Genomic DNA, 13077 nt, shown 5'->3' with positions numbered 1-13077 from the left:
TACTTTTGGTGAGAAGCAGTTTGTGTTTAGCTAATTAGTTTGAAAAGCACTTCTGAACAGCAATTAGTGTTTGGTCAAGCTTTAAAAAATTGCTTCTAAGCGTATTTTTCTCAAAAGTGCTTCTCAAAAAAGTGTTTTTGGAGAGAAACTATTTTTTTCTACTTCTCCAAAACTGCTTATGCTTCTCCTCAAAGTACTTTTTTTTCTTCCAAAAATTTGGCCAAACCCCTCAATTTTTGGCCAAAAGTGTTTTTGGCAAAAAAAAAAAAAAACACTTTTCGGCCAAACAAGCAATTATACTTGAAAAATGAATGAAAGGAAAAGTAACAAGAAAAACAAAATAATTATCATCAAGCTTATGATGTTGTTTGATTTGTAAGTATTTCCAAAGCCCAGTCCTCTTTCTTAAGTCAACACTTGGAGTCGCCGGAGACATAAAAGTCGCCGGTAAACTCGCCACTCTCCGGCGACACTAGAGTTTCTGGCTGCCAAAAATAAAACACTCCCCGGTTTTCACAAGATGATATTGAACAAACCCAATAAACTAATCCTTAATATCATCATAATCCTCCTTTTCATTTCAAGAACTTCACAATCTTTACATCCAAAGCCACCCCCAATTCCAATTCTACCAATACCAAAATCCCGCCAAATCTCATGGCAAATTGCAGAAATGGCACTTTTCTTGCACTTCGGTACCAACACTTTTACAAACACAGAGTGGGGAACAGGCCATGTTGACCCCTCAATTTTCAACCCTATTTCATTAAATGCAACACAATGGGTTAAAGTGGCTAAAGATTCAGGCTTCAAGAGAGTTATCTTAACTGCTAAACACCATGATGGTTTTTGCCTTTGGCCTTCACAATACACTGATTATTCTGTTAAATCAAGTCCTTGGAAAAATGGGTCTGGTGATGTTGTAGCTGAATTGGCTATTGCTGCAAGAATTGCTGGTTTGGAATTGGGTCTGTACCTTTCTCCTTGGGATAGGCATGAATCTTGTTATGGTGAGACTCTTGAGTATAATGAATATTATATGGGGCAAATGACTGAGTTGCTTACTAGGTAAAGTTTTTAGCTTTTTGCTTTGTGCTTTGGTTTTGAATAGATTTGAGATTGTTTTTGTGAATTTAAGAGCATTTCTTGCTTTATTAGATTTTACTGCTCTATTGTCGTGGTTATTGTTGCAGACCCCAAAATAGTAAATTCTACCTTTCTAACAATTTAAGCTTCTAGACGAGCGAGTACACAGTTTTATAGGGGAAATTATGAAGTATGTGGCCTTAGATCAATGCTAGTTCTGTCTTAATGAAGTTATTCACGCTGTAATTGGGTATGTGTTACCTACTACAGTTACTTATATTGACTAATATGACAAGCCTTAGCATCAAAAAAGGCTAGTTCTGGTTTTGTGAGTTTTAATGGTGCTAATTTAGAATGATTCTTTTAAGTATGAGTTCTATGATGACAGGGATATGTGAGTCTTTAGATTTACTAATGACTTCAACGAACAGCAACAACAACTACGCTTAATTCCAAGCTTGTCGGGGGTCGGCTATATGAATCCACATTATCCCTTTCGCTTCATTTGGTCTTGTTTCGTACTAATGCCTTTGAAGCCACACAAATATTAACAGATAACAGTTTAATTGTTTGTGCCAGACGCACATTTATAGGACAGTTCTTCAATATTTTAGAAAACTTGAAAATTTAACTTTTTTCCCTAGGACGGGCAAATGTATCTACAGACACGAAAAATGTGAAGTCATAACCTTACTCGAATCGTGGTAATTTAGGTCCTCTGACAAAAGTATGAGAGGATCTGGCTCCTGCCGTGCATAAGTGTATGTATTTTGGTTGTTTATTTCACTATTTCTTGTCATTGTAACCTAACGTTAATTAGTAATAGTTGTTTCATTAGTTTCTAAGTTAAAATTTCGCTAGATCAAAAGAATTTCAATCATCTTGCTGAAGAAAGAAAAAAGAGAGATCTTTAACACTATGAATGGTTACTCAAACTCTTAAGATTAACTTGTCTTTCAAATTTTTAAGGTTTCTATTAGTCCTAGGGCTGTTCAAAACCGAACCGAAACCGTTAACCGAATCGATGGATTATTGGCTTATTAGCTTATTGGTATCGGATTATCGGGGTAATGGATGGTGAACGAATTGAGATTTTATAATTAACGGCTTAATGGTTTGGGGGCGGATTACTCAATTTTCTTATCGGATAAACCGTTAACCCGTTAAGAATTTTTATATTTATACTTTTACCCCTATGCATATAAAGTACTATTGAAACCCTAAATGGCTAAATTATTAAGACAACGCATATTATAGCACAGTAAAGTAATAGCAACTTGTTACTACATTGTTGCATAAGTAGTTGGTTTTCCCTAGAAGCTTTGACAAAAATAAGAATAGAGGAAATTGCAAGAGCAATGACCTCGTGCATTTGACTAGTAAAGACAAATTGGTCTTCTTTTTTTTTAGGCCTCGTCATTTGAGCAACTTGAATATGCTATAAAATTATTAGTATGTTGATATGGCAGTAAGCTGAGCATTCCACGTACCTATGGATCTTGAAGTAGCAAGAACTCCTAATACCCGATATCCATTCCAATTTATAACTTTCCCACCCGAATTTTCAATTATATTCAGCTCATCAGATCTGTTAGGCTGCGTATAGGAAGTCAGTCAACAAAACCACCTATAAAAAAGAATCCATTTCAATATTATACCAAAAAAATTATATTTGCTTTAGCCGATAAACCGCCCGATAATCGTTAATCCGATACCAATCCGCCCGTTGTCTTATTGGATGGCTAGCGGATTAGTACATTATATTCCGATAACCGATAAACCGAACCGTTAACCGTAATTATCCGCCCGATAAGCACCCCTAATTAGTCCTGACTCCTTGGAAGGTAAGTAGAAACGAGCAGTAACAAAAAAGGATTTCCGCACCTTGACCAATTTGACTTGATGCTCATTAAGTAATGCAAATCTCACTAATTAGTATCTTTTACCATTTCTTAAGATCACTTCTACTCATTTTCTATGTTGCTCGGATCTTTCAAAAATGATGCCGAATGTGTGTTGGATCCTCCAAAGGTCGTTCCTTTTTGGAGGATCTGACACGGGTGCGACGGCGTTTTGGAGGATCTGAGCAACTTAGCTCATTTTTAGGTGGTGGAAATTAACTTGTTCGAGTGCTATGAACAATTATCCACTCAACTAACATAAACGGGGTTGCACGTCAAAAAATACACGCATATTTAGACAAAGAAATATGTGAAACTTGATTACACAGCATATATAGGCAGACCTTATGGAATTTACTGCTTTTTGCTTCCTGCTGACTTTCAATGAGTAGAGAAACTTCTAACAGCAATCCCTACCCTGATTGGGCAGATATGGAGAGATTAAATATATTTTTTTAGATGGTGCAAAAGGTGATGGTGAGAAGGATATGGAGTATTTCTTTGATGATTGGTTTAGCCTTATTCATCAACTCCAACCTGGAGCTGCGATCTTCTCTGATGCCGGTCCTGATACGAGGTGGGTTGGGGATGAGGCTGGTGTTGCTGGAACCACTTGCTGGTCCCTTTTCAACTGCAGTGCTGTCAAGATTGGCAGTGATAATGATTTCAGGTTAGTCTTGTTTTACTAATCTCATCTTCATATTCTTATTTGCTTTCAGCAAAACTTCTTCCCTCATTGTTTACCATTATAATGGTCATATCCTTCAAGCTCTCAGGGGTTTGGTTCAATTGTAAGGACGCCCGAGATATGTGGATTGGACGCATGTCATGAGTTCGAACCCTGCTACCGACAGAAAACCTGGCACTTAAGTGGGAGTAGGGTAGAGGGGCGGGTCCATATTCTCCCGAGTTTTGAACCTGTTGTCCAACTGTGGTCAGATCAGCTAACTACAAGGATATCTGGGTTGTCAAAAAAATAAAGGTTCATATCATTCATTAGTAACCAAAATTTTTACTCTAATATGTTTATAAAAGTTTGAAGAAAAATCCTCCCATTTATCATTGTGATCAATATGTTTTCTTTAGAAAAGTTCTTTACTAGTAAAAAATATTTTTTAAAATTTATTGTTCTCAATACAGTGGCCATATAGATCTGTCATATTAGTCGAATTTGACATTTTGCATGGAGTAAATAGACCTTCTCTGTTTCCTGCAGTGGAACCTTGTTAAGAAGTAAAGAATCCTGCTGCTTGAGTTGGAAAGATTTTTGCTTTAGCATATTGTGAGAGTCAAAATGGTTGTAGCAGTTAGGGATAACCTTGATTTAAGGTTACTAAAACGGAGATTCTTGGCATGTGTTAACAGTAGGAATTTCATCTGTGTAAGTGAGGAAAAAGGTGAGTGTTCTTATGATGTAAGGTGGTATTTCATTACTTGACCAAGTGATGGATAAATATTGAAAGCATGTTTTTCCTTTTCTTTTTTTGAAGTCTGTCTTTTTTTTTTTTGGGTATGAACTAGACCAAACAATACAAGCGTCATTAGATGTACCGGTCATTTTAGCTGGTATTAACACCTTTCATAAAATTTAAAGGCCCCTATCACTCGTAAAGTCCGTCAACTGAAACAAGAAATCTATATGGATAAAGGGCCTTCACGTGATGCATCACAGTGTTGTTTCCTGTATTGTTCCATTGCTTTCTCTATGCACACTGAGCTTCCTTTTGTCTTGCTTCTTTTTTCATGTGTTCAACAGATACTCAAGGGAAGGGGACCCCTTTGGCCATGACTGGGTTCCCGCTGAGTGTGATGTGTCTATCCGACCTGGTTGGTTTTGGCATGCATCAGAAAAGCCAAAAAGTGCACTGACTCTTCTGGATTTGTATTACAAATCAGTCGGTAGGAACTGTCTCTTATTGCTAAATGTACCCCCAAATTCATCAGGTCTCATATCAGATGAAGATATACAAGTCCTCAAAGAATTCTCTGAGCTTCGTGATTCTATATTCTCTCATAATATTGCAAAGTCTGCTCTTCTTTCTGCCAGCAGTACAAGAGGAGGTCCGAAAAATTCTCAGTTCGGCCCCCAGAATGTTATTGAGGAAGGGTTATATACATATTGGGCTCCAGATCAAGGACAATCAGACTGGGAACTATATTTAGAATTTCAACAAGTTATGACTTTCAATGTCTTGGAACTTCAAGAACCAATTCAAATGGGACAACGGATTATCGAGTTTCATCTTGATATATTAGATGAAAATGGAAAATGGCAACACGTGGTAAGTGGAACGACAGTAGGATATCGGAGGCTGTTACTTTTCCCTACCGTGAAATCTCACCTGTTAAGGTTGGTTATTGACAAGTCAAGGGTGTGCCCTTTAATTTCCCACTTGGGAATTTTCATGGATTCCTATTCTGTTTCAAGACATGTCTCTGATACACACACTCAATCAAAGTTCATTAACAGCCTGGTTTTCAGGAAAACTACTTACAACCGGTCTCAATCTGCTTCCATCTAATCTTTGTTGAGCATCTCAAGTGTACAATGAACCTTGATCTTTTCTTGGTCATCAATACGACTTGTTCTTAATAGAACTGATCTTATTCTCTAAACAATCGGAATTTCGTACTTCTGTAGGATCCTCCCTATCTCCTGATCGAGCTTGTGTAGGTAGATGTTGCCTGGTAGGGCCGATAGTAATACACTGTGTGGTACGGAGTAAGGGCCCTTCTCACCTTTTCTGATGCTTTAGTGTGTGTATTTTTCTCCGATTTCAGGTGTTGTAACGTGTAAAGTTTATAAAACACAACTCACATTAGTGTGGAGCAACTATTTTAAAACTGCTCCAGTATAATCTTTGTTGAGCAGCTTTCAGTGTACTGGACATGAACCTTGATTTATGTAATGCTTGTCTTAGTAATTTTAACCTCATTTCAAGTGTTGCAATATAAAGTTCATAAATCTTAAATCCAAACTCAGACGTTTCGAGGTTCATTTTGTATACGGTAGAAATCGACGGTTCGATTTTACAATCATCAAGGCATCTCGAGGATTTTCAGTGATCGACTCCGAGGGTTCTCGGTGATCGACTTCGAGGTAGCGTAAATAACGACCGGCCTCGAGGCAATGTAAATTAGTGGTCTCGGTGGATCAAGGTGAAGTTCCCAAGGCGCGTACATATAGCTGACAAAGCCTAGTAGACTAGTCCAAAAAACGAATCAAGACATTAAATGGTTGTACCAGCCCCATATCTTTGTAATCAATGCATCTGTACTATGTCGGGATTCTCCCTCATATATAAAGGGGATCCTTGTCATTTTGTAAATATTTATTGTTCAATACTAAATACACAAGAACATTCTCTGCTCTATAACATATTCTCTTGATCTCATTACTTCATTTATTGCTTATATTTGTTGTGTTCTATTTATTATTCATCATTTATTGCCTATCATTGATCATAAAGAGCCATCATTTTAGCTCTCATAACTATTAGTCGTCCCTCGATCGCCCTCGGCGGGACATCAGACTCGACCCTGAGTCCCTGAATAAGCGAGCTCGAGGCCCGATCTTCAGCCGTTTGGTTCGACTATTATATCATTTTCTAACTATAATCTTGCTCTCTAGTCTCTTACTTTAGCATCCACTGCTTAAACAACTAGCATAAAAATAGATCATGTATTTTTAGAACCACAAAATCAAATTTAATTGCTATTACCATTTTCACGGTAAACAGTTTGGCGCCCACCGTGGGGCTAAAAATAATAGTGATTATTTTCTTGCTGTTTTTACTACATAACGCAAGTTATCTTTCACATTTTTTCTTGCCCAAGATCTTTGATTTCAGGTCAAAATGTCTAACTCAGTGAACAACAATCTTGAGAACCATGGAGAGAATGGTGTGGATGTTCCAGGTGTTGGTGTACCACCACGAAACCCTGAGAACGCACCAGAACCAATTCTCGTGGACGCGGTCTCACGCGACGCCAAACACGTCGATATAAGCTCCCACACTAACAGGAGCGTGACCAAGGAGACCAACAAGAAGCTTAGAAAACCCCAACTAGGGAAGAACGTGAGGTTAGCCTTCACGTCATTTTTGAAATGTTACAGGCACAACAACTGGCGATTGCTCAGCTGCAAAGTCACCAGAAAACTCCCAGCACGGTGACACCAGGGATGGCCCCCCCACCCCCAGCCGAGCAGGTACTAGTGAGATCAAGCAACAACGGATTGGCAGCCAACCCCACCATCGTAAAGATGCTCGAGGACCTCACAAAGAGGATCGAGTCAGGCGAGAAGAAGATAGAAGCCAACAACAAGAAGGTAGAGACCTACAATTCCAGGGTCGATCAAATTCTGGGCACACCCCCGATTCTAAAAGGGGTAGACTCGAAGAAGTTCGTGCAAAATCCATTCCCGCAGGAAGCGGCCCCAAAACCCATTCCAAAGAAGTTCAGAATGCCTGAACTTTCGAAGTACAACTGAACCTCGGACCCCAACGAGCACGTCACTGCCTACACTTGCTCAGTGAAGGGCAACGACCTAAAGGACGACGAGATCGAGTCCATCTTTCTAAAGAAGTTCGGGGAAACACTCTCGAAAGGGGCCATGATGTGGTATCACAACCTAGCTCCTAACTCTATAGACTCATTTGTCGTGCTGGCAGCTTCTTTCATAAAGACACATGCCGGTGCCATCAAAGTAGCAACAAGGAAATCGAACGTCTTCAAGATCAAGCAGAGGGAGAATGAGATGCTACGAGAGTTCGTATCTCGCTTTCAAATGGAACGTATGGAACTACCACCAGTCTCCGACGATTGGGCAGTGCAGGCCTTCACTCAAGGTCTAAATGAACGAAGCTTGGTGGCTTCGAAGCAGCTGAAATAGAACCTAGTCGAGTATCCTGCCGTGACCTGGTCGGACGTCCACAACTGATACCAGTCAAAGATCAGGGTCGAAGACAACCAACTAGGAGCCCCCTCAGGCTCAGTATATCCCAGCAGGCTTCCGGCAAAAGAGCTAAAGCCAAACAAGGAAAGATACCAACCATATACTGAAGATAGAAGAAACGACCCGAGGCACAACATACCCCACAATGATCAAAGGATGGACCGAGGCTAGAATCCTCGGGGACTTGTCAGCAGAGCTGGGTTCGATAGGTTCACAGGGCTGACGGAGGCACCTCGCTTGTCGGAATACAACTTCAACGTTGACGTATCAGACATCATGTTCGCCATCAGTAAAATTAGAGACACCAGGTGGCCAAGGCCTATACAATCAGATCCTTCACAAAGGAACCATAACTTAGTGTGTGAATTTCACAACACACACGGTCACAGGACCGAAGATTGCCGACAACTCCGGGAAGAGGTAGCCTGACTACTCAACAAAGGTCACCTCCGGGAATTCCTCAGCGACCGAGCCAAAAATTAGTTCCGGAAAAGAGAGGCGACCAAAAAGAACAAAGCAAATAAGCCACAACATGTCACCCATACGATCTTTTAAGGCATCGGTGCCCTACAGGAAACCATGGTCATGAGAACGAAAACATCCCTCACCAAGAAAAAGCGAATTCGAGGCTTTATCTCAGCCCCATAACGACGCACTGGTAACTTCTTTTCTTGTGAATACATTTCAAATTAAACTTTTACTTGCGGGTCCAGGTAGCTCGGCCAATATTATCAGGTCGAGGGTAACAGAGCAGCTCAGACTGCTTGACCAAATTATGCCTGCCTCTCGAGTCTTCAACGGATTCAACACGGCGAGCGAAACAACGAAAGGGGAAACCACCCTACCAATCAATGTGGCCGGCACAACCCAAAACACCAATATCTCCACCATGAAAGGAACTGAAGGACAAACAAATAGTGAAATAGCGACCACGAGGCATGTTCTCGACTGTACCCAAATGAACAAACAAAGGGTCGTACCGTGTCCTCAGTGAAATACTGGAGGCTTACCGAGGCAAAGCGCCATCGTTACTAAGGTAACCATCTCCCTTCTAATTTACACCTCATACTAACCTTTATGCAGGTATCCGACTGAGACAATCGAAGCGCTAATCCATCTCGAAGACCTTAAGGTTTTAAAGCACACGTTGCACTCTTTTCCTTTGACCGTGTTTTTATCCCGAAAAGGATTTTACCGGCAAGGTTTTTAACGAGGCAACATCCGTATGCTACCGAAGGAAGACTCAACAAGTATTCAAGGCTTCTTTTGCAATCAACCTCGAATACTGGGGGGCATCCCCCCGGAAGGTCACCTACTCGAGGAAGCCAAGATACGCCAAATGGGGTCTCGATAGAAAAATAATGTACCGGGCCAAACGGTCGAACAAACCGTGTCCGTATAGAACAACTGAGCCCCTAACAGCAAAGGCATGTATACTTGTACCAAGTAATCAAAGAATACTTCCCAAAAGCATTTTGCGTTTTAAGGAAGCTCGATATATTTTGCAAAAAATGGCCCCAGATCCAAAAAACATCCTGAATACTCGGGGACTGGCGTCAACAACTCGAAACAATATGACCCCCGGGTTAGAGCTTCAAACTCGTAAGCCCTCAATGAGGCAACAACAAGATCACAAAATGGCTCTAGAGCCAAAAACGTCCCGAACACTCGGGGACTGGCGTCGAAAACTCAAGGCCATGACCTCCGGGTCGGAAACTCCGAAATCATAAGCCCTCAATGAGACAATACCAAGTTAACAAGTAATGGCTCCCGAGCCAAGAAATCCTCGATGACTCGGGGACTACCGTCAATCGCCATCTCCATCGACTTATCAAAGTCCGAGGCAATAAGACCACATGCGGGTAGCCTCGATCTTGTAAGACCTAAAGCAAGGCATGAACCACACTTGTACCAAGTGATAATGTCTGTAAGACCTCAAGCAAGGCATGAACCATACTTGTACCAAGTAGCCAAAACTGTGAGACCTCAAAGGCATGTAAAACTTGTAAGACCTTGCTAAAGGCATAAATCTGATCTCAAAGTCAAGGCTATATATCGAACTTGTAAGACCCCTAAAAAGGCATACCCTCGATATAGACGCTGAAACTACTTCACTCGGTACTGAAAGGCTCCGGCCAAACACAAATGACTATGGTCACAAGGTTGTACCAGCCAAACTAATGCGAATCGGGAACGCCTGACCGTCACTATAAAATCACAGGCCTTCAATTACTTTGAATATACTTCGAAAAGAACCGGTTAAATAGGCTACCCTCGACATAGGCAAAAGAGCTTCGACCATGTCAACTCCTAAATACAGGCTTCGAGATACTCAGCCACCGAGCCAAACCTCCCGAGGTGCTCGATCATCACCATATAACGACTCACAATCGAGGTTTTTATCAAACCGTCGAAGAGTCAGGCAAACATTATTTCAAAAAATCCTTATCGAGGGAAAAATAAAGCCTATATAAAAGGTTACATCGACCCAAAGCATAAGAGCCACTGTCGCCAGCCCACATAAAAGGTCGCATCGACCCAAAGCGTAAGAGCCACTGTCGCCAGCCCACACAAAAGGTTGTACCGACCCAACGCGTAAGAGCCTAAGGGCCAACATGAAATTCAAAAACTTGAGGGTCAAATGAGCTCGAGTCGATACCCAACTCGGAGACTAAACCCAAAACAGTTGACCAAACATGCCTAAGAGCACAAGCATAAGAGCTCGAACGTCGGCTTATACTAAAAGGTCGTATCGACCAAGCGCGTAAGAGCCTACAGGCTAGCCTAATGAGCCCCAGGGCCATACCATGAATCTAAGGATTCCTTTTAACTCAAAAACCAGTTCATCTGGCTAAAATCAAGGCAAAAAGAAATGCAGGAGAAATGAAACCGCAAGGTTTTCCTTTTATACATATATGCGAGAAAATACAAGCTCCATTTATAACGTACTTTGAATGTACTATGTACAGAAATAGAAAAGGAAATCTACGTCCCCGTAGGGGACTATGGCCCGTCGGCCTCATCCTCGCTATCCTCAGCATCGGACAGAAGGAATTTAGCATCATATTCTTCCGCCTTCGCCTGCTTTATCTCTCCTGAGAGGTCGAAGCCTATGGCATGAATTTCCTCGAGGGTTTCCCTCCGAGATTTACACCTCACATACTCTTTATTTCTGATCTCATGGTCAAGATCCCTTCTCAGCTCAGCTCTAGCATTAGCAGCGCCCTTCAAATAGACCGCCACTTTCTGGTCAGCCTTAGTGCGGCTCATCACAGCCTCGGCCCGGGCATCCACAACCTCGACATTCGCCTTCATAAGCTTAGACAAAATCGTTTACACGAGCGTTCCGGAGTTGCACTTTGAGGGCGGAAGCCTTAGCCAAAGCATCCTCCTTGGTCGCAACTTGGACATCTGCCTGAGCCTTCAACTCGTTAAACTCACGTTTGACCCGGCCAAATTCGCCCCAAAGTCGTTCCAACTCCTCCATTTTGCTCTCCAACTGAAATATCAAAATATTAATCTCCGAAAGCGGAAGGGGGAGCATACACCAACACAAAATGCAAGTTACCTATTTTTCGAGATGGCTTTTGTAGTTCCTACTTCGATCTGACTCGCACCACAGGTATACCAACTCTTCTTCCTTTTTCGTACAAAGGATCCTAAGGGATTTCTCCCCATCCAAAGCTTTCCGCAGCCTGGCCTCACGACGAAGCAGCTCGAACTTAAGCTTATCAAAGGCCTACAAAAGAAAACTCAATAAGAAAGGGAGGGCGTGAAACCGAAAAGAAGCCTATACCGGCTACCAAAGCTTACCATAAAGCTAAGCCACTGAGCCTCACCAAAGGTCGAGAATACGTTCGATGGCTTAGTTTCCCCCAAAGTGCCTTCGGTAGGAGAAGAGGAAGGTGTCGCATGACCCTTATCCCTCGAAGTACCTTCAACGGGAATATGAAATGTTTTTTTCAAAAATGGAAGCCTCCGAAGCCGGAAGCTTGGCCGACTTGTCTCTTTTGAACCTCACAGGAGGACTCGCCCCGCTGTGAGCATCCTCACACCTCGAAGTCTCTTTCCATTTATTATCAATCCTCGAGTCCGAGGTCGACAATCTCTCCTCCTCCCCCAAGGGGCACAGCCTCATCTCGGAAAAACCTCTAACACTTGTGGCGGCAGAGTTAGTACGCTAGAAAGAAAGTACCTTTCTGAGGAAATAAGCCACTAAACACCTACCATGATGCTTTGCCTCCCATCTCCTCTTGGACAGGTCTCGCCACTTGCGCTTATCATAGGTCAAGCAAGCTGCCAGCTTATGGGACCATTCAGCCAGATTAGGGACCTTGTTCGGCAACCAAGGAATCGCTAAAAAGAATAAAATGAAAAGATGCCTTTATGGAGCCCGTATCCATTATGGACAAAGCGATAAAAATACAAGTATACCACTTATGTGTGAAATTCCATTTCTCAGGAAATGGCAAAAACTCTCCGGTGATAATATCGATTGTCTGTGCTCGAACAAACCAGCTCATCCACCCTCGATCATCGTCCTCTTTGTCGTTAATAGCAGGGGACCAGGTGGATCGATGTCGCAGAGTAATCAAGCCCCGATAATGCAGAGGCCGATATAACCTAACGAGATGGCTAAGGGTGAATTTGAGCTCGGCCTTATCCGCAAAGTACCTTATCATCAGCACTATCTTCCAAAGGGATGGGTCAGCCTGCGCCAGGGTAACCTGATACCTCCTACAGAATTCATACAAGACCCTATCGGGGGGCCCAACGTAAAAAGATATGTATACACGCTCAAAAACCCCTCAACATGGGTCATGATGCTCTCCTCCGGGTAAGGTACCTGCAGTACCACTCCTTCTGCCTATCCGCAGTCTTTCCTAATCATCTCGAGGTGTCCCTCCCCTATTGAAGAGATAAACCTCGATGCATGCTCCCAATTCCTTTGAACGTTGGGAGGTCTCTCCAACGTGAAGTCTCTCCTCGAGACGAAGCACCTCGAGGTCAGCTCACTAGATACCGGCGGTGTACCACCAATCGCATGCGGAATAGAGGCAGAACTCTCCTCCCCTTGATGAATGGGTTTCGATGTAGCAGCCATGGCTACGGTAAAATAGGAGAGGGGGATGA

General features: G+C 42.2%; 1 protein-coding gene across 1 annotated transcript; it reads left to right on the top strand.

Annotated features, from left to right (window-relative positions):
- The first annotated feature begins 340 nt into the window (after nt 1-340).
- LOC107801422 (alpha-L-fucosidase 1) lies at nt 341-5922 on the top strand. The gene is made up of 3 exons (XM_016624749.2): nt 341-1068; nt 3418-3657; nt 4744-5922. Exons 1-3 carry the CDS (start codon nt 521-523, stop codon nt 5507-5509), a joined length of 1554 nt encoding a protein of 517 aa, XP_016480235.1. The 5' UTR covers nt 341-520; the 3' UTR covers nt 5510-5922.
- The last annotated feature ends 7155 nt before the right edge of the window (nt 5923-13077 follow it).

Source organism: Nicotiana tabacum, chromosome 18 (genome assembly GCF_000715075.1).
Source record: "Nicotiana tabacum cultivar K326 chromosome 18, ASM71507v2, whole genome shotgun sequence".
NCBI lineage: Eukaryota > Viridiplantae > Streptophyta > Magnoliopsida > Solanales > Solanaceae > Nicotiana > Nicotiana tabacum.
The sequence above is the reverse complement of the archived record's forward strand: the minus strand, read 5'-3'. Positions and strand labels throughout refer to the sequence as shown.

Excerpts from the sequence above, each read along its gene's own strand:
- LOC107801422 (XM_016624749.2), top strand. The coding sequence starts at position 521 with ATGATATTGAACAAACCCAATAAACTAATCCTTAATATCATCATAATC. Across the intron at positions 1,069-3,417 it reads ATGACTGAGTTGCTTACTAG|ATATGGAGAGATTAAATATA; the intron begins GTAAAGTTTTTA and ends CTGATTGGGCAG. Across the intron at positions 3,658-4,743 it reads GGCAGTGATAATGATTTCAG|ATACTCAAGGGAAGGGGACC; the intron begins GTTAGTCTTGTT and ends TGTGTTCAACAG.